The sequence below is a fragment of the Mastacembelus armatus genome, chromosome 4 (genome assembly GCF_900324485.2).
Source record: "Mastacembelus armatus chromosome 4, fMasArm1.2, whole genome shotgun sequence".
Taxonomy (NCBI): Eukaryota; Metazoa; Chordata; class Actinopteri; order Synbranchiformes; family Mastacembelidae; genus Mastacembelus; species Mastacembelus armatus.
This window is the reverse complement of record NC_046636.1, coordinates 7,482,288-7,505,153: the sequence shown is the minus strand read 5'-3', so window position 1 is coordinate 7,505,153 and position 22,866 is coordinate 7,482,288. Positions and strand designations below refer to the sequence as shown.

The 22,866-nt window shown below is 40.0% G+C and overlaps 1 protein-coding gene across 2 annotated transcripts in view; it reads right to left on the bottom strand.

Annotated features, from left to right (window-relative positions):
• dennd1b (DENN/MADD domain containing 1B) overlaps positions 1-22,866 on the bottom strand; it is a 99,934-nt gene that overhangs the window by 29,605 nt on the left and 47,463 nt on the right. The window contains exons 8-13 of one of the 2 annotated variants that reach the window (XM_026323163.1): positions 22,682-22,741; positions 19,349-19,402; positions 18,616-18,726; positions 11,484-11,584; positions 9,105-9,150; positions 7,562-7,663 (exon numbers count right to left, since the gene is read on the bottom strand). In XM_026323163.1, the coding sequence (XP_026178948.1) occupies positions 7,562-7,663; positions 9,105-9,150; positions 11,484-11,584; positions 18,616-18,726; positions 19,349-19,402; positions 22,682-22,741 (474 nt within the window). The remainder of the gene's footprint in view (positions 1-7,561; positions 7,664-9,104; positions 9,151-11,483; positions 11,585-18,615; positions 18,727-19,348; positions 19,403-22,681; positions 22,742-22,866) is intronic. The other variant, XM_026323164.1, reaches the window with a different exon arrangement.

The window sequence follows — 22,866 nt, the reverse complement described above, 5'->3', positions numbered from 1 at the left end:
GTGCAATATTTTGTGGCATGTGCCCTGATGGTTCTGTAATCAGCGTGTGAGTCAGGTATTCATATGTCATTTCTGTCCGCCGAGTCCACGCAGAATGTTTCTCACATTTATTAGCTTTACTGCCGTCATTCCTACTGTGGCGGTGGGTATTTGTGGGCAGGAAGAAGAGATGAAAGCAGGAGAAAATTTGAGGTTGTGTCTACCATTAAATGACCCCAGTTCATTTGTAATGTGATAAAATTTTGATCAGTTCTATTTCAAATAGAGGTGGCCAAATATACCATGCTGTGAATCTGGGGGGTTAGAGGGACATCACAGCCTGGCATCAGCAATTAGCCTATCTGGAAAACTTCAGGGAGGAGAAGCAAAGTGTTAGCACATCTCATACAGAGGACAGGCAGAAAGAAACAGAGAGGCTGAGAAAGAAGGAAAGAAAGCGAGGCAGAGAGAGTGGCAGTCTTAAACTGGGACAAAGACAAAACGAACAGCGTCGATTCCTCTCCCTTGGGCTTTCTCACTCTCCACAACGTCCCTGTGCTGCCATTGCAAATGCTCCCAGGCATCAAACAGAAAGTTTATCACGGTTAAATTAACAAGTGTCATCTCCATATTCACTCATTGTGCTAAATGCTTTTATGTTTATGTAAAGCTCTTTCTGGAATTAATATTTAATGTTTATATGAGTTTTCACTGATTTTTTTCATCCTTGCAAATCATTAAACTGTCTTATTTTTTGGGGGGGGGAGAATCAAAGCGAACACAATGTCAGTCTAAGAGGGGGAGGCATACCCCAAAGACTGTCAGAGAAGATGGGATAGCGGAGTTTACTCTGCACACAGAGTTCTGTACAGCAGCTTTGAACGGGTTAGAGCACTGCAGTGGCAAACACTTTTTTTAATGAGGTGGGGACACAATCACTTTTGTTTTGATTCCCAGTGGTAGAGAAAAATGGGTGCTAAGGCACAAGTTCAAAGTTTCAAGTTTATTCACAAGTAAGATCAAGCATGACAAAGATACTCTTCTTTAGTCATGTGGTGATTAATATATAACATATAACAAATATAGTAATAGTGCATGGCAAATACAAGAATATTGTTTTTACTGCATAAATGTGAAGCACACATCCTGGTGAGCTACTTCGCAAACCTGGCACAAAAAAATAAATGTGTTTAGTAATTGGATTTAGAATATGGCACCCACACCACAATCATCAGGTATGCCTCCATGGTAATAGCGCTGTCAAACTAATTAACTTCTGCAGTTTGAGTGAAGATAACGAGACGTGTACAGGCATCAGAGGAAGGCCAGGCTCTACAGGTGATAACCCTATTTGGCAGTGACATTTTTTAGTGTAAAGTCACAGTGGCGGTGATGAGATCAAAGACAGAGAATCCCCCATTGGGTCCAATTAGAACTATAGCATTGTACAGGGTAGGGGTGGCAGGAGGAGAGAGGGGAGTAGGTGGTTGGGGGAGAGAAAGAAGGAAAAAAAAAAAAACTGTTGAGTTATGATATTCATAATCTATGCAGAGAGGCCTTTCCAGTACAGGTCTTCTCCCCATAGCTGTGATCTTTTCAATTTACATCAAGGGAAGATGGTCGTGGATGAAAGCGGGGCATCCAAGGCGCACAGCCCACAGAGGGCAGACATGGGGCCTCATTAAGGCCCAGCCCAGCCAGCCCCAAACAAGGTTTGAAGTGCGTCACATAAAGAGCATGGGGTCAAAGGTCAGACAGAGAACAGATCTCCATTTACTCTCCAGCTGGAGATTGTAATTAGCAGGTGCAATGAACATCCCTGCCTGACTGTAACGGATGATATCACTGTAGGTGACAACAGGCATCTGTGTGAACGTGCATGTTTCTGAGGATGTTTACGCACAAATCATACACGCTGGCAGATTACATGAGTATTGTACTCATAGTACATTTACACTACACTTACATTAAGTTTCTGGAAAATTTCAATATAATAAAAAATGTGAAGTGCAAAGAGTAGACAAAGAGAGGAAGTAGCCACCAACTGCAGCTCCCCATTACAAACCTAAACCTGAAAAAATTACTGTAGTTTTATCATTTAATGTTGTGTGTGACAACAAGCAACATTAAAGTAATGAAAAAATAAATAATCAGACAGAAAACATATAAGACCTAGTCATTTCTGTTAATTAAATGGACTTAACTTCCACTTTTAGTTCACAGCAGAAAACAAAACATGCCAAAATGTAGGATCCTGGCTGCCAGTATTATATTTACTATTAAATAAATGCAAACCCCCCCTCCCTCAGTAAATTAAATATTTAAAGTTACATTCAAAACTCTGAATATATATTTAGAATTATCTACTCAATTTTCATTACAGCATAAAAAAACCCTCCCAAATAACGACCCTGACACTTGTCTGTTGTTAAAAAAAAATAAATAAAAAGTTGGAGTTTCTTCTCACAAAAAAAGAATGTTTTGTTTAAGATTCTGTCCAGGGAAAGAAAGCCATGGGGATGCAATTAAAGAACTACAAAGAAAAAAAATAGTTATGAAAATCTCCCACTTTCTTTTGATGTGCTGCAGTCTGAACTGTACACACACGTACACACAAACACACATACACACACACCCAAATCTGAACAAAGACACATGGAGAACCGGCAACTACTCTCACACATGCCCGTATATGTACAATATGAGCATGTAATTTAAAACATTAATTCGTTCAATTTAAAATAAAATGATGAGATATTTTATGATTATCCTGTTTTTTCAGTCTTACAATAAAACTGCACAATAACCGTGATATTACTTAAGTTGATGTGGTGGAGTCAATGACAATCTCTTATACCTAAACACAAAAAACCACTAACTAAAAGTAGAGCAGGAAAATCAGTGGCTGGATGAAATAAATATGTTAAAAAAAGGTGAAAGACTATGATACATAGACTACTAAAGCACATAGTAAGGTATATTTTTCATGCTAATCTGCTGTTAAGTACATGCAATACAATACAATAGTCAGGCAAAATGAAAAAGTGAGAAAGCAGAGAAGAGAAAAAGTATATGCGTATGTGTGTGTGTGTGTGTGTGTGTGTGTGTGTGTGTGTGTGTGTGTGTGTGTTTCTCATTGCCATGAGATTCTCCCCGGTGTGGGGTTACTTTATCAAGCTGACCTCTTATAGCAGCTGAGCGGCTGAGTTTTGCATACATAATTAACTACAGCTAAATGTCATCTCTCACTTCAATAACTAACGCAGTGGGTGATGCTGCTCTCCCTTTTTGACTTCTAATCCAGAGTGAACTGCCGGCAGAACGACTATGCGAAAATGAAGTGCAGCTTTTAAACTCCACATGACCAAATGAAGGGCTGCTAACACGGCAGAGAGTCTATGTACAGTTCAGCGCCATTCAGAACGATTGTAACAACTGTAAAATAATCATTCTAAGGAGCAGATTCTTGATAAATGCAGCTTGTAAACAACAACCAAATCAAATACTTTGCTCGAAACATGTTATTATATGTTGTAGACACCAAGGCTCTTTCTGGTAAAGTACAGTACAGTATGTAACTGAGGTGGAGCAACCAGATTCCCAGTGGAGCATGTGAGTGGCTGTATTGTAGGTAGCACCGTTACACTGTTGAAATGAAACCCACTTGGCTGCATCTAAACTAAAAATGAGGGAATCTGGTTGACAATGCAAAAACTGGTGAGTAGCAAAAGTTTATTCCTGAACTAGATCTAAGTGTCAATGATGAACAATCCTGGCTGACAACGTGTAGGTGTCTCTGTGTGTGTGTCTGTGCATCTGCGTGTGCGAGTGTTTTCCCGCTGTCTGCCGTACTCTGTTGTAGATGATGATGTAGATGTTGTTTTCCGGGAGCGTCGGAAGCTGAACACCAAATTAAAGCCGCGATGTTTGATTAAGTGTGCCAGGTGATCTCAGGAGAGGCGCGCAGACACAACCTCAACCCCCTCATTCATTTGTAAACCTCCAAATGCAGGCTTGAAATACAGGAAGTAGGAGTGTACGCTGTAAATTTCCCCCTTGATTGGGAATACAAATGATCAAATGTATGAAGGCTATGAATGTATGGGTACACGGTGTCAGCAAAGTAGCGAGAGGCAGAGAGGAGGAGAATAGAAGGAATTAGGCTGTGATGTGAAAGAGAGCATCTGAAAATAAAGATGTAAGCTGCATTGTAGGACCTCACCTTGAATATGTGGCACAGAAAGAATAATACATTAAAAAAATTCTTCCGTCACTGGTTTGAGATCAATTGCCGGGATCAAATAAAAATCTGATTCAGTCGCACACTGTTTGTTTTCAGAATTAACACACTCCTAATTTGCTATTCTTGGATACTTTTAATGACTAGCGCGGTAAACAGCTCTACCAACCAAAGCCAATTATAACTTTATCAGCACAATCTCTGTGCAGAAGAGGAACTGTGGATCTCAGAAAAAGAAACGAAAATACCTTGATCTTTCAGTGAAAAACTACAGTTTATTTCAGAGTATTTCTTTTCAGTGTGCTTGTCAACACATTGATTTTACTGACACAAGCACGGTCTCTCAGATTAATGAGTTATTAATGTGAAAACAACTATCGAAACTTTCAGTTCAACTTAAGCAATCTGAAAATATGCAATATCTGGAAAAAAAAAACAACAATAAAATAATAAAACAAAATCTACTCCTCTAATAATATCACAATGTTTATCTAAAATAACAGTCAAAACAAAAGAAAAACAAAAACTCAAATAAAACACCCATAAAGTTCTTTGATCTGAATTATTTTTCACACACATACCAAAATAAAGTGGTTGAAATAGGAAATGTTCAGACTGACATTCAATAAATATTAGGAATGTTACAACTAAAAGACGATAACATGGAAAAATGTAAAGTCAAAAGTCTAAAGAGATTGATGTGATTCATTTATTTTAAACTGTCAAAACATTCCATTAACATTTACATTTAATTTAAAACAAAAGCAAGATTCATTTTCAGGTTTTCATTCATGTCATGTTTCCAATTTAAAGAATGTCAAAAGTTATTATCAAAAGACTTCTGCATCCTTTTTTGACCCATTACCAATTACTCTTTCATTGAGAGCTGTCCTTTTTTTTTTTTTTTTTTTTTTGCTAAGAGGAACCGCTACTGGCATGGTAGCATTTATAATAGCCAATAAATCTAAAATATTATGTGTGAAATTGCAGGAAAAGAGCATTATGGGGCGGGCACTAGTGGAGCCGGTATAGGGGTCCTGTCTGAGAGAGGACGGCTAATTTAGGACAACTGTGAACTCTGAACCTTCTAAAAGAACGGCCACTGGTCAGCCGAGCCACGTAATAGAGTCCACATGTGCTCACAGCCAGCATTGCCATAATTAGACGGATCTCTAAAGGTTTGCCTAAATCAACATCAGGGCGCTTTGTTTCCCTTCTTAGTTAGACTTGAAATACGCACAAAAATTGCCTATGGCCTTTACCTTTTAATCTATTTTGTGCTTTATATACTCATGCAAAGTGATGCTGGGCTTTTAAAGTGAGAGTAATTACTACTTCATAGGTCTCAGGGCTTTAGTTTCACACTGAATAAGCCTGAGTGTTAAGTAGCCAGTGTTACAGTGAGAATTAGAGAGAAAGAGAGTGGTTCTAAAAGCTCAGAGAGAACACGCGGCGGTTCAGCGCAGGCAGAGAATCGCTCAGCATTAATCAAGATTTCAGGCCTCTGTTTGACAAACTGCACAATGCCTCAAACATCTCCTTGTGTGTAAACACAAACATCAAATGCCATGTGGCATGTCCTCACTACTAACAAGCAAACTAACAAGAGACCTGGAATTCCTCTCAATTAGTACCTGCTCACTTCCTTATTAATCTTCTGGCCCCGGTGAAAAGATAAGAGGAGACAGGAAAAAAATGAATTGGAATAAAAACAACAACAACAGTTTGTTACAATAAATATATTAATGCCAGTGAAGTTTCCATTTCAGGTTGTGTAATTTGACATGATATGTGGGCTATGTTCTGTCATTAGTCAGGAAAAATGGTGAGTAAAGGATCAAAGCAAAAAAGCTCTGAGCCTGCCACTTAATTTATCACATGGTAAAGACAAAGGCTTTTCTCTCCGCTTTAGTCGCTTTTCAAAAGCCCTGACTCCTTTTTATGACAAACGCAGTTTGCAATTTAATTTAGGGTTAGAGTCCCTGGGTGCAGAAAAGCAAGAAAGCAGGAAGTGAGAATAAGGTACTGATGTCAAACAGGCACACAGGCAAAGAAGCATGAGAAGCCAACACCGGGTGCAAGAAACGTTCAGGCTGGCACTAAGTGCTGTGAGAGAGAGACAAGAAGACAGACAGGTGTCATGAAACTCCAGCAGCCAGACAGATAATAAGGCAGGCAGGCAGGCAGGCAGGCAGGCAGGCAGGCAGGCAGGCTAAAAGGTAGGCAGGAAATGGTATCAAATGTAGGAAATACGGCACTGTTACAGGTAGTAAGGAAGCATTCATACACACTTGCAGTCATAGTAGGCTGAGTGCAGAGAAATCAGGAGAACCAGAGGAAGTGTGGGAGCATGAGCAGGTCTGGAGTGTGCTGGGCAGTGGACTGAATCATATAGTGCTGGTGGGGCAGGAGTCCGGTAAGCAGCAGTACAGTATACTGTTTACTATTAGCAGCATGAGTAGAAGTGCGTCCGCAGCCTCAGCAGGGCCTCAATGCCTCACAGAAAAGCTTTAACATACACAGCTAAACAGATTCCTGCTTCAACAAAGACATGGAAGACAAGCAAGTAAGCTTTTTTTTTAATGTTTTATGTGTGTGTGTGTGTGTGAGAGAATGTGTGTAAATGTGTGAGTGACCCCGACGCTATAGTGATGCTTCCTGTAGCACTGACCGGCGTCACTGTTCCATTAATTAAAGAGACGATGCACTGGCAGGTGGCTTTACTGCCCACACCGGTAATTGGCCCCCTTCTTCCCACTCTCTCCCCCTAGAAAATCACCCATCTCTGCCTTTTCTTTTCTTTTCTCTGCCTTGTTCCCTCCTCCTATCTCGCATTCTCAGAAACGTGCCAGTGGGCAGGCAGAAATGCAAGACTTTGTGAAATAATGATTAGAATGGATGGAGATGAAGGGAAGGGAGTTGCACATTTTCCCACAAGCCTCTGATGGTCGGGGAATGCTGTTCGCCTTCAAGCGTCATACGGCGCGACGGGAGTTTACTTTAGACAGCCACAATCTGAGGAGCCAGTACTGCAGTCATTAATGATGTGGGGAGGGGACAGAGCTGTACTTCGACAAGTTTCCGCATGTGTATGTGTTCGTCTGTTTTTTGTGTGTGTGTGTGTGTGAAAAAGTGTGCACTGGGTGAGAGCATCTGAGTCTAGGAGTACACTGGAGGACAAGGGAATGTGGGTTTATGTAAGTGACAATATGTGAGCAAAAATTAACCTTGTCTGTGTCATTTGTAATTACACAAACACCAAAAAGCACTCAAAGTTGTGTAAGTGTGTCTGTGTGTGTCTGTGTGTGTCTGTGTGTGTGTGTGTGTCTCTCTCTCTCTCACCACATCACTGGGCAGGTTGTGCAGGTCATCAAAGGGACTCTCCAGGGTGTTGGTGTCCACATTCAGAATGATCACATCCTCCAGTGAGCGACTGCGTACTCTCTAAAAAGAGGAATGTGCAGCGTTGTCAGCAGCAGTGAGCTGTCACAGTCATTTAAGACAAATCATTACGCAAGTTCTTATGATGGCAAGAAATTTGTAAAAAAGAAGTTTTTGGATGAAGAATTTAATGTTGATTCTTGATCACACCAAGCATTTAATTATTTTACTGTGTTACAATCATTATTATGATGGTACAGTCCCCAGTTGGATGTTATTTGAGTAAGTCGCTAGAATAAAGTGAACTAATAAAATTAAATCCTACACGTTTCAAATCCTTAGTTTGGCCCAGCTGTATTTCCCAACAAAGTCACTACTGCCCTAAAGCCCCAGTAAGGCGAACATACACCAGTCAGATCTAAAACCACACTGTCATCATGCTCCGTTTCAATTAACAATGAAAAATTGTGTGTAGAAAAATAATATTATAACACACATGCTCACAAAATGAAGAATGGAACGGAGAGTAAAAAACCTGGATTGCACAAACATTTTCCACAGCACCAAAACCTCATGCATCAACAGCAGCATAGTGATGCTCTGCTGTGCTGTGTGCATCCTGATGGCAACAAATTCAACAATTATTTTTTTTTTGTGTGCAGGATGCAGGCAGGTGTGTGTGTGTGTATGGCAGGGAGCAGCTTAGTGTGTGAATTTCTAGTTTGTCACTTTTGTGACAGCCTGTGCAGCGGAGGCTCACATGCTGATCTGGACTAATTATGTAGTGGCAGAAAAGGGGGTCTGTCACGGATGCAGAGTGTGATAAATACTGCCACTGCTGCACCTGTCAGACAAATATCACACACACACGCACAAAAACGCACGTGCATTTCAAAACATATGCATTTGCACAATTACACACAAACACTTACATACTAACACTTACACACAAGTGCAAATGTGCGCATGCTTGCAACATACATTCACACAAAACAGCAGTGCTGGTGATGACTTGCCCCCCAACCAACAATAAAGTAGAGAAGCCTTTTGTTTGCTGATGCTTTTTCTACCTTTCTTTTTGTTATGAATGCACACACACAAGATAAAGATAATACTGTCTTTTTTTTTTTGTTCAATGTGATAAAAGTATAATTAAACTTTTTTTTTTTTAACACCTAAATTAAGAACCCAATTCCCCAGATCAGGAGAGGCACCGGGTAAGTCATTTGAGGTAAAACTATGAATTGCCAATATACATTAACAGCATCCTCACTAAATGTAATTTTAATTTTTTAAGAAATCTACTCAAACCTTGAAATTCATACTTGTAACTAATGCAAATAAGGAACCATCAACATTTAACTTTTGATGTACTATAGAGGTTACACATAGAGCATATACAGTCTGCAGCAACAAATATAATTATGCATATACAGTATAATGATACACATTTATATACATGCACATTTATTTGCATAGACTGACATAGATAGATCTGACGTACCTCCAACAGACTAAGATGAACTCCCACAAAGTATGGCATGGGGGCACTGTGAATGGAGAGAGCGAAACAAAACTGTGAGCTACATCAAACGGTTACATACAAGAAATATTTTTGGAAGCTGCCTTTGCAAATTTCATAAACCAATTTGAACAACTATAAACTTTAATGTTGAGAGTACAACAGACTATTAACAGACACGTATAACATTGTTATGTGGCATTTGATTATTGTTTCATCTTACTATAAATTGGCACAAATCACAGCATCGTTAATGTGAAGACTTCTTTCTTTTCTCTGTATTATATAACTGTAAATTGAATGTCTTCAGGATGCATGATCGTTGATTAGACAAAATGTCCAAATTGATAATGTGAACTGACTGTCATATAATTTGTGATGGTGTTTGTGATTATTTTACCATCATACATATTTAATTATCAACATTAATAAAAAACAACTGAAAAATCAAAAATGAAAACATATATATACATATTATTGCTGGAAATCATATGAAAACCGCTGTAATGCAACAGATGTTCAATGAATGTATTAATAACAATGTGTTCATGTATATTTTAATTTGGACATATATTGCATATACCATAATCACAGGCAGTTATACAATAACCCAGTCATATTGCATGTAAGACATAGCAGCTGACTATCTAAAATGATTTTTCCAAAGGACCACCATGACTCTAAAAATGGAAAACAACTTTAAGTTAACTTGTTTGTACAGCAGGGCAAACAAACTGATCTGGCGATACTCGACTGGTTTTTCAACATGTATTTAAACTCCAGTTTTCAGCTGCTTAATTGTCGCTTAAAGAGTTCAAATGTTATTCAGTGTGGTTTTGTACATTTTTGTGAAACTGCTACACTCAGCTATCAGTAAGAACATTCATGTACCAGGGAAGACATTACAGAAAATCCACTGAGATTACAAAAGCTATAACTGTTATTACCTCTACAATGTACTATAACGATAAACACATTATAAACGAGTAGTTTTGCATTTGCATTCATTTAATCAAGCTTTTCCTTTGCAAAGATGGTAGATTCAGAAAGTATGGAAAGACTTGGAGCCCTTCCTAGAAAGCCAAAAAATAAAAGTGTTAAAAGTTTTCTTTTTGTGCTAAATAAAGATACTTTACATGGTTATTATCATGTCATTCTTATGTCATATTTATCTTCTTACTGAATGTCAGTGCTTGTGAAAAGAAATGTTGGATCACAGGGTATGTTTCTCATCTACCAAGACGAATAAAATCAACAAAACAGTCAAATAATAGAAACCATTTTTATGATGAGGTTTACAGAGGCAGCAATAATTGGATAGCTTTGGGTCAGTATATTCCTGGTCAGAATGATTCAGAAGCCACAGGCTTGTAATCAACTTACAGTAACAGCAAAAACAACCAACAGGCCTGTAGCTCTGCACTGTACCCGCTGTGGTCTTGATTTTATGAATATATAGTGCTGTCTTTCATCTGCTTTTACAACACAGATACATCCACATGTACACACCAGCATGGTCAGAAACTCAAGATGTACTGCACACACACACACACAAACACATAAAGCATGTAATATAATTTTGTTATCTAATCAGTACATGGAGGACAACCCTGTGATTAAATAAGATAATGATGAGTCTTCACAGAGTGTTGAAAATCACATTTTACTGTCAGTGATGAATAGCTTCTTCAAGCTGATGTGTCCCCCCTTGGTAAAGCCGTGTAACTGTATGAGCTATCAGCACTGATTCAACCAAAAATAGCTCCTTTTACATAAGCTGACGTTCACTCACTGCATTTTTTAAACATGTACAGATCTGAAGTTGAACACATGTAGATGGGCTGTTAACTTCTGCTCTCTATTCAGTTTCAATCAAGTCCAGTCAGATTTATTGGATTTGAATTGAACGGGTGGTAATGAACCCCTGAGAGGGCTAAGATGATGAGAGTGTGGTGCTAGCACTGGCATGAAATATGGAGCAAGGTGATCCGGGCTGTTCATTATGTTGAGGGGCCACACAGGAGTAGGTGCACTGCGAGAGGAATCGTGGGAACAACTCAAAGAACGGGTGGGAGAACGAGTGAACATATGTGTCTGCATTTTTACACCAAAGTTTTTGGCGGCAGGGCTCAGTGTATGAAAAGCACACATGGCACAGAGTATGTTTATGTGTCTATGTGTCAAGTGTGTGTTTGTGCGTATGTGTGTCGGAGATGGCTGGAAAATGAGAGAAGAAAAAAAAAAAAGGAAAGCGGGCCTAGAGTGGCTGCAAAGAAAACGAGAAGGTGTAAACAATTATTACGGTTGACCCTGTTTGTGTATGTGTTTGTATGTGTGTGTTTCAGAAGTGGTCGGCCTTACCAGCAGTAGTCGAGAAGATGTGGGGGGAGTACAGGAATGAAGATGTGCTGCCAGTACATGGGAAAAATCATAGCAGCTGCACCGTGGACACATGCAGTTAACTACGGAAAGACACATGAGAACAAATTCAACATAACACAAAAACTAAGAAAAGTGAAAAATAAAATCTAAACTACTAAAATCCCATTTTGTGCTTAAAGTTTGACTCATTTCATTGTCAAAAACTGCCAACAGGAAAGAGTTGAACAAATAATTCAATAAAAATACGCTGCTCTTCCCTTGTGTCTTTATTCTAATAAAGCTCTTAAACTTATGTAGCTAAGTTTCCACAATTAGTCCACAGAGAACAGCTGTTTTGCATCCAAACTATATCCTGTTAAAACCCTGTTCTCTGAAAAAAAAAAATCTATGTATAAGGTTGCAGATGCTGATGTGTTGATGTATTGTACTTTTTATTTCATTGAGTTATCATTGACAAAAACATTGCCAGCCTTTAATCCTACTCACAAACATAGCCCACAGAAATATACTGACACGTGTAGTGCTGTTGTGATGAACACATGACCCGCAAGCTATTGTTGGAGGAAGAGAAGAAGAGAGTGAAAGCTGGAGATCAACTAGATGACAGGAGCTTGTCTTTAACCTCATGACAGAAACATAGCAAAGGAGGAGAAGATTGATGACAGGGTGAAAAGAAATATATATATATATAAAAAAAACGACTGACATGAAGAAAGGCAACAACTGCTTTACACTTACAGAACATGAAACCAATGCTTCCTCTATGGTGATTCATTTGTGAGTCATCGCTGCAACAAATGCACATGCCATCAATTTTAAGTTATTTAAAGAAGAAATTCTAAACTCTTTTGACCATAAAACTCAGCACAAATACAAACTCAGTGGACACAAATACAGTAGCTGCTTTTCAACTCCATGTCCATGTTCTGGAAAAAATTGTGTTGCAACATTCACAAAAGCAACAAACGGATTCCAACATTGCAGACAGTAACTATAAAAACCAATATTATCCAAACTACTATTACTAAGTAATTAAAGAGAAAATATAGAATAATTAACCTCTTCTTTTTTTAACAAATAATGAGACGCAATCACATTTGGATGACAGTCTTTTCAAAAAAGCTCTCTACATTGTCAAACTGACATTACCCATAAAATTAAAGTCATTGTCTCCCATTGTTTTAATCCCATCTCATGAAAACCCAACTATAGTAATGACCTACAACAGACACACCCGCACACACACATGCGGCAGGAGAAAGAGGCGTTAGCTCATCCCCCAGATTAAAATAACATGATTAAATATGGAAAGAGAACAGAGGTCTGAGGGGCTCCTGCGGGACTTCATTAGGGCAAATTGCCAAAGAATGAAACATGAGTTAGCCAAGAGAGACTGCGGGCTAGGCCAATACCGCCGGGACCCGGGAGCAGCAGCCGCTGTTATACTGCTGCAGCTTCACAGTCAATGTGCGAAGCGGACACACACTATCACACATACACGCACACTACCAGGAGACCCCCTGCTCACTGACACACACAGTGTCACAGATGACCGGCCAAAAGCGACCAAGCTTGGTGGCTGAAAACCACCACTGCCAGAGAAAAAGAAAGAGGGCCCCACCCGTAACAATCCGCCCAAACATCAAGCCTGGACATCTGAAAAGCTCAAGACAAAAAGTGTGTGTGTGTGTTTCTCTGTCCATGTGCCTCCCTCCCTGCATGTTTACTTTAACTGCATTCATTTTTCATATCGGCCTAAAAAAAAAAAAAAAAAAAAAAAAAAAAAAGCAATGATCTTTTTCTTTTTTTTTGCAATCTCTCATACACCCAGTCCCACAATAGTTAGGACTTAATCAACATTTAATTGGTGTCTTGCTCTGTGTATCTGCATATGCATATTTCCACTGCCTGCCGTCTTCAAATAAAACACAATGCCACGCTCCTGTCAGGATTAATTCCCTGGCAAACAGTTTGTTTTTTTGTTAATTTAGAAAATAAATCAATGCTATGAATATTAATGTGTGAAACTGAAGCACTGGGTGGAAGAGCTACTATCAAAACCATCCCACCCGTCTCCCTTTTCCAAAGCGATGACGGTAAGTGGCCATTAAATCGTGATGAAGAGAGGTCAGCGATCCGGCTGCGGATATACGTACACACTTGTGTATGCATGTCACACGTGCATGCACACACAAACTTAGTGGTGAGCCAACAGGCAAGTGTATTCCTCCTCTGGGAGTGTGAGACAAGCCCCAGCCATTCGCTGGTACCAGGAGGTAATGGCACAGAACACCTCGCTAACCAACTCCAATTATCTCCACCAGGCCTCAAGGTGAGCCCCCCAACTGGCATGATTTACTCTCAGGTTGAAAGGAAAAACAGGAGTATCTCACTCTCTCTCTCTGGTTCCCTTCTTCTCTGACTGGGTGGCTGGCTTGAGGGAGCTGGCTAAGAGGGGGGGGTTACTGAAACTAAGATAATGATTTATAAAGCAAATCTAGATTTCTGTTTTCTTTTATTTGCTATCTCCAAAGCATTGAAGGTGGCAGCGTGCCTGAGATAAGCCAACTTGGAGGGAACTCCAGAGGAATAGTTCACATATTTCCTTCTCTAATTCAACGTAATACAAATCCCTGTGTCCTTGTTCAGGTTTAAGAACAAATGAGGCAAAAAGTAAAAAGAAGATAAATTGGGGAAAAAAACACAGAAATAGTACCCCTATTTTTTTTTCTTCATTTAAGGGTGGGGGCTTCACATGAGAGTGGGTCATAAGAGGCTAAGGCTGATAAAATATTTGCCAGGCTGATAAATAATAGATGAGTGGAGCCAAATGGCTTACACGCTCCACAAAAGACCTGGGTGCTTAATATTCCATTCAATGGAGAATCACAGATACAGTCCCCAAGAACAAATACAGGATTAGGTGCTGGGTCCAGCCCTCAGGGACCAGGGTTCTGCCCAGTAATGAGGGACTGCCTGCCTCTCACACTGGGTGTGTGGGTGTGTGGGTGTGTGGGTGTGTGGGTGTGTGTGTGTGTGTGTGTGTGTGTTTTGCCCCTTCCTCTGAGAGAAGCTAACCGATTATACAGCGACAGCCTGCTTCAAAAAGCAGTCAAGGTCTTTGGTTCGGCCCTGAGAGCTTTTTTAGTGCACTGTGGCTGAGACAGAAAGTGTCCACACAAACACTGGCTTTCCCACACCCACTGAATGATGCTAAAAAAAAGGCAAAACAGAAAGAGGGAGATTATTAAACAGTGTATTAAATAGTAATTTAACAGTATAATGTGTGTACTACAAGTTGTGGGATGAAAATACTTTTTGTACTTACAGGTGACAATAGTTTGTGTGCACTGACAATTAAACTTCACAAAGACACATCAACAAAAAAAAAAAAAATCCCAAAGATTTAAAGTTATTTCTTGTTTCCTGTGTTTCCTTAAAGAGCAGAGACCTCAGGAACAAAACAACATTGAGTTCTACAGACTGTCAGTAAGCAGCGTATTTCCACCCACACCATTTCTCTTAACCTAAGCACCTGGACATGCTGAAGTGAAACACAGGCAGAAAGTGGAGAAATGGCTAATGTGGGGATGTACATTAGCCCTTTAATCAAACTGAGAATATAATCAACACCATGTCTTTGCATACATGCGCTTCTGAGATGAAGAAAACTATTGCGAGATAGAGTACAGTGAGATTGGCGTGTCAGACAAAGATCTGCTGCTGCAGGCAATGTGATTCAATTTGACAGGAGGAATGGTATCAACAGAATCACTCTTGACCTCCTCAAACCAGCCCTAAACACTCATTTCCCCTCCACTAGCCATTCCTTCCAACTATGTCCCTGCACACTCTCCAAATTCAATTCTCTCTTGTCCTGTCCAAGACTCATTTTCATTCCTGTTCATTCATTTCTTATTCTGGTTCCTCCTCTCCTCCTGCTGTCCTTCTGTCCATTGCCACCTCTCCCTAGATTCTACTGTTGGTTTATTGCTGTGTTTAGCTTTTCCCTTTCCCCTCGCCTGCACTGAGTAAGTCACCAATTACCCATACTCTGCTTTTCCCTCTGGTGAGAAACGCGGGTGTCAGGCCCAGCACAATGCAGGTGTGCCACAAACAAGTAGGTGGCATCGGGAGAAAGAAAGGGCACACAGGACGACACGGTTACCTGCTAACGCCTGCCCTCCCACTCACGCACACACAGTCACTGACTCACAGAAAGACATAAGGCATAAGGTACAAACACCTGTGAGAGCACAAGACACACACGAGCAGATGCATGCAAAGAAGACACAAACACCCACAACGTGCACATGTGTACACAGACAGCCATGGTGGCACAACACACACATTAAGGCAGACACATGGCATGGGGTTGAGATAAGTCTATTGAAGGGATGGAGGGGAAGAAGGGGGAGGATGTCCTGATGTTCTGCAGATGCCCAACAACAGAGAGACACATTAAGACACCCAGGGAAAGGGAGGCAAAGTCAGAGAGAAAGAGAAGTGCAGTCAGGGTGAGTGAGAGGCAGATGGACAGAAAATAATATGTCAGTGAGGTGGAATAACTAAGATAGAGAGAAAGTAGCATAACAGTGAGAAGTCAGGGAAAGAGAGGAGAGGAACAACAGAGGAAAAGACAGGAAACAGAGAGACAGCTGGCACTCTAGGGCATGGTGGATGGATAGCTCCTTGTTAGCATAGGCCTGACAGGCTGATGAGAGGGCTGCTGTCAGCCGGTGCTGGAGCCGGGCTGTGTGAGTTTGGGCGATAGGCAGGGCAGAGGCTGGGCTTGAGAGCTGGGGGGCCTCGGCAGATGAAAGACACAGAGGGTGGTGGGGAGATGGTGGTGGTGGGGGTCCTCCCAGCTGACTAGTTAGAGGAAGGGCCGATGCAGCCCTATTATACGGCCCTATGACAAGGCTGCACGCTCGGCTGACTCCCGCCCCTGCGCCACCGCCGACCAGCCTTTTAAAACAGTGGTACCATTCACCTCCGGTCACGAAACAGCAATAAGTCAACTGACGCATTGTTGTAAGATCATGATTTATTCCTTTGCTGTTGGCTGCTTGCGAGACGCGCCGGCCATGTACCGACAGACTGACACACTGGGTTCACCGGGGGCTTTAACACAGGCAGCACCTAGAGCAGATAGAATAAATGCAGTACGTCCATGTGTGTGTGAGTGTGTATTTCTCTTTCCTATTTCTATTCCTTGTTTCTCTCTGCTTGGCTGAGAGGCTGGACAGGCGGAGGTGGTGAAAAGCAGCTGGATGGTACTAACGATGTTACTAACAATACCTTCTCTCATACATCCTCTATCTGTGGCAAGCAGACTATAGAAATATTACCTGTCTATTCAGTGACTGCTAAGTCTCACTTAAGAAACATTGTGACAATCTGTGACATTAATTATATATTTCTCAGCCGTTAACATTTTTGATCACAAGACAGTGGTGTGGATAATGAGCTGCGCTCTTTTCAGTTAGCATGCATACACTTAGAAAGCTGACATCAACAACCATGGCAGCCATTTCCACTTGAACTATGAGGTCAATCTACCCAACAGCAAGAAATAATAATCACATGAGGAGTAATAACAATAGGCCTGCTAGTAATCCCAGTAGAGATGTGAAAATACCTTTGTACTGTAATGCCTGACATATATCACTACCAAACCAAAACACTTCTCCCTGAGGAAGATGGATGGATAGACAGATGAGTGGATGAAGGATTGTAGAGAATAAAAGGCTCACAGAGTAAAGGTCTGACGTGGAAACTCTTAAAATATCTTGACGGCATATATTTGTTTAAAAAAAAAAAAAAAAAATCAAGACTTGTGTCTGAGCTGCAGAAAATTGTAAATCAGAGACAAACAATCACTTCCACCATCTCTTTCTGCTAAAAAGAAAAACACTTTCACCCTTGTGTCTAATAATTTGCATCATATAACCCTTGTGTCACAGCACAGTGTGCTGCCTAGACCCTGAGCAGAGGTGCTGCTGGCCTGAGGAGCTGAGGTTAGACAGGTGAAATTCTCTGAGGGCTGGGTAATTTTTTACAGCTCATACTGATTATAGCTCCTAGGGGAAACTTTGGGCACCATCGCCTCCAGCACCCATCACCACAACAGGCCCCTCCGGGTGTTCAGTGTTCTGCAGCCTTGACGATACTGAGGCAGAACCAGCTACAATACAGATACAGATAGGACTTGGATGACATCACTTCCCTCTCCCATCTCATCTGTCATAAACATTTGGCTCTGTCTCATCAGTTACAAAGATAACAGGGGGAGGATGGAATGAGGAGCAGAGGCACAAAGAGGGGCAGAAAGATAGAGATTTCCTCCCTCATACAGACAAAAAGAAGTGACTTTAAATTATGTGAAAGAGTTAAGACGTAATAACGGATAATTTAAGGCTTTTTGGCCATTAATATTTTGCAGTTATGAGATAACAGTCAAATATAATCCAGATTTAGTGTGGATTTAACAGCTTGTCATAGCATGATGATAGTGTGGCTGCCTGACTGCAGGATGCCTGGGCGTGGAGGCCAGACAGATTCATTCAACTCTATCTATACAAGTAGTGTAGCCATGTCAGATAAATATTCTCATCACAATACTTTGGGTTTGATATCCAGCTGGAGTACTGATGAAGAGAATCATGTTCAACCTAAGAAAAAGCCCCCATATTTGAGCTATATTTGTTTTTGGGGTCAGCAAATTGGTATCTGAATTTGATATGAAACCAAAAATAGCAAGAGTGATTCATTGACTGTAAATTAGCAACATTTTCTAACATAATGATATCATTTATTGGATGCAAGTGAAACAGCCCACAGGAATCCTACATTATCTAACATGACTAACTTAAAAACACAATGCAGAACATAATTCAACATAATTCTTAAATATTTAATTTAAGCATAGGTGAAAGCTTCATCTAAGCTTGAATGAAATATTTAAGAAACCTATGCCAACCAAAGACACCAGCAATGCTTTGCAATGAATATTCCCTTAAGTAGCTGGAGTATTTAAACTAACCTATTTGCCCCTTGTGTCTGACAGGGCTAAGCTCATAACTGACTGCAGCCGAGAGAATGAACTCACAGTGCTAAGCTTGCTTGAGGTAATGATGATGCGCCGTTCGTGCAGCATACTGGCATAGAGCTGGAGCATGTTGTTGACGTCCACAGCCACAAAGTACTCTGTCAGGTTCCTCTGGAGACAGACAGGAACAGAAGGATATGTGGGTACATAACAAACTGTCTTTGCACATCTTGCTTACAGTAAAGTGTCAATGCAACAAATTGTGAGAGTACCACAGTGTGCCATAAATAGAGATATACAGTGCTGGCTGGAAAAGGACTTGAACTTCCATCTCTGCACATGCGGTTTTGCAGTCAAAAATAAATGGGTAAGAAATACAGCTCTGAATGACAGTTATGAAATTTATCTACTTTTATAGTCATGTTTTCAAAATAAATACTATATCGATCAATGTTGCTTAAAATTCACAGATTTGATTTGACTGCACAGACACTGCAGTCTCCCTTGTTAAAAAGACTGGGGATGCTTGACTTAAGCTACAATTTGAATAGACAATCAACAAAGAAAATGTATTTAGTTTGAATCCTCTAATGCCCACACTGAGCACTGAATTTCAACATTAAAAGTACCAGCACCACAGGAGATAAAACTGAAACAAGATGATGATGCAATAATTTCAAAAGGTGACAAGTGTGTCTGATTAAAAACGATTAGAGGCAGAGATGTTTCCAGAAGAGAGGGATCTCGCTTTACCTCCTGTCTCCTTTCTTTTCTTTTTTCCATAAATACTTACACTCTCAGGGATAGTTGGCAGTCCATTGATATCCGGGGCAATGAAATAGGAGTGCTGCGAAAACACAAACATACAGGAAAAAGAAGAGGTAAGGTCACAAGTGAAGCACACCACTCACACAGAAGAGAATGAGGGAAAGAGTAGGGGAAAAGGCCTTTCACTTTGTTCCATGATTTATGGCTCATCTTCAGCTCTGTCTATATGAATTGCTGAGCTGGTGTCTGAACTGTGGCAATGCTTTTATCAGGCCTACAGAACAGAGAAAGCTCAATAGCAGCTTAGCTCCCTATAGACGCAGACTCGGGTGATGTCTCCGGTGGAAAACTGAGTCTTTATTTAAGCATTAAAAAGGCTTGTGGAGCACCAACACACAGACAAAAATATATGTGCACATGTGTGCATCGACACAGACACACACGCAGGTTGTTTAGAGGATCACAGGGATGCCTGTCTCACTTTGGGAGAGCAGGGCAGGTTCAGTGTTTAGATCAAAGGGTCCTGAGAGAGGTGCTGTTTGGAGACAGGTAGACAAACCACCAATTGAAACACACTCCTGTCTCTCTCTCTCTCTCACACTCACACACACACACACACACACACAAACACACAAACACTCCCCTATCCTTAGCACACCTGCATTTCTCTAGGCCTTCACTCAAGCATCTGTTGAAGGCTTTGCTTAAATCTACTGTAATACAGCATGTCTAGTACAATATAGTAGAATTTACACTTACATTTACTTGTGGCTACTGTTTACTTGTTATGCAAATAGAAAATATAATTTGAGACAAATACACAGTCAGTGTTTTCTCTAACAGTACAGAGCTTATTTGACTTACAGCTCCTGTGACAGAAGGAATGACACCCAACACCTGTGAGTTGGTTGCCAAACAGCACAGAAATCCTGTTTCTGCTGATTAGGAAAGACATTTATCCAATTTGTGTTATGGCACATGAATGCACCTGTGTGGCAAACCTTTCAGTCAAGGTGCAACTTTGAACAGAGCTTGGAGAAAGGACTGGCCAAATAAATTCTATAAACTTGGAAAAAAAGGACAATTGTACATTGGACAAATAACATGAGTGTGCAAACATGACAAAAACCACTTAGAATCAGCAATGCCACCGAAATGATGACCACCAAGAAGGAAAGATGTCTCTGATTATGCAGACCCAAGACCACAAGAAAAAAGCCCATCACAGTGAAAAAAAATATGGAAACGAAAAAAAATTATGACAGTGGAAAAATATCAGCTCAATACTCCAAACAAAGTCATTATAATGTGTTTTGAAGTGACATGATACAAATCTAAATGATTTTACGTTATTGAGTGCCATTCTGAACAATGCTTGGTTAACCCCGGCCCATTATATTATTTACCTAATTGATTCAACATTCTCCTGTAACTATGATGTTTAGCCGAGAACATATTTTACTACATACAGTGCTGCTGGTAGGTATTATTCAGGGGCCTGACATTGAAATTTTGCAAAATGTTATATTTATTCTGCAGATGGAAATTTCTTGCTAAACTGCTAAAAATTTTTCCACCACCAGTAAAAAGACTGATGCAAAGTAGTCTTAGGGGGACAGTGACAATTTAAAAGAAATGGCAACACGTCATTTTCTGTGTGTAGCTCACATTGGAATGATTAGTTAATGTAAAACAACTGATATATTACACTCCATAAGTGCGTGTATATTAAGTGTAATAAATGTGAAAACAATTATCATGGATAAACAATTGTGATATTCCCACAGGAGGGTCATTGTTGTAGTCGAGTGAAGCTTAGAAGCTTAGTGGAGATAAAGATGGAGCATAAACAAACACTAAGCTGGAACCAATATGGAGCTTTTTTCCCCTGACCAAAAGATATATAGGCATGAGCATACAATTTGTTAACTCCTGCACACCATTCTTCATAGTAAGCGAATTTGTTTAAATGTTTGTATTACTGCAGCTATATTTTTATGCATATGTTGCATAGCTACCTTATAACTTATACATCCTATAGTTATTATTTTTTGACAACAAAAGCGGTCTAAGTACTCTTCTACATTCAGCACTAAAGAGTTAGGAAAACAGCTGAGTATGCACGCAGTGTAAGAATTTGGACCCTGTTTCCAACAGCAACAGGCTAAATAAGTTTAATATGTAGGTTCTTATGTTAGAAATAAAGTGTGCTTTACCCATAAACAAGACAGAACCTGCCCTGGACTAATGTGCAATGTGAATTTTGATGTGCTATGCTACAATATTTTCTATTAGAGCAACATTAGTTGTTGTTATGCCGTAGAACCAAGAAGGCTTAGCTAACACTGCAGCCATTGGTTTACTGTAAAATCACCACTGCTACTACACAAATACCCACAAGATGCTACAAACATTAGTTAGCTGTGTGTTTTTTTATATTGTATATTACATATATGATTAATAATTGAGAAGTTTCACCACAAAATTCAGATGAAAAAGATTATGCTTGCAAATTTACTGAGATTAGGCTTTTCACCGTAAAACCTACTCATTTTGCCTGTGTTGCGGAATACTAATTTGAGCTTTTTCATGAAACTATATTAGCTACCTTTTTAATCATCTAATAATAAGTATCTTGCAGTGCTAATAAGTGCTGTTAAACATCTTTGTTTCATAGTAATCTTCAGTAAATCTATTCAAAAACCCAGTGAAAAGGAGACCAATAGGAGGATAATTAAACCTAAATGAACCAAAAAAGTAAATTGTGATTAGGGACTTGGGAAATACATTTGAGGCCCATACACAGAGTACAGTAAATCTCTAAGCATTGTTTTTTTTTTTTTTTTGTCTGCTGAATAATGTTTCCCCATTGGTCTACAAATTCATGGTATTGTGATCATCACATGCCCCTCAACACAACCCAGGCTTTCATTGGCTGTTTACGTGCTAATCTGCTTTTCTTTTTTTTTTTTTTTTTGTTCTTTCGAAGACATCTTTACATAAAAACATTAAAAGTGGGTTAACTGGAAAGGCATCAAGGAGATTTTTTGAGCACAATTGCCTTTGCTTTAAACATAAAGATAGGGGGGAAAAAAACTTTTGATATTCAGAGACAGAATACAGCAGAGTGGAATGGCATTAATCATTAACAAAGTTTGATTGTTTTCCAGAAGAGAAGAAACATACACCAAGGCCCAGGATAGTTTGTTTTTGTTATATTCAAAAAGATAGCGCAGCTTATTTGGCCAATTTGGAAAGCCGTGGCTCCCATGTGATTAGTACAGCAGCGGTTTCATATTTCACAGCAGCCTCCTTCCCTCCTCCCGTTTCTGCTGTTCACTCATTCGCCTCCACTCACCGGCTCCTTGCTTCGCCGATCTCTCAGTACTTGCCCAGTGGCAATATACAACTGCTCATTCTTGCACAATGAGAGAAGGAGAGAGAGCAAAACAGAGTTCACACATGAAAGGGGACAATGATCCTTCTTCTTTCTTGGCTGGCATGATAAAATAAAAAAACATTCTTTTAGGGAATAATTCTGCT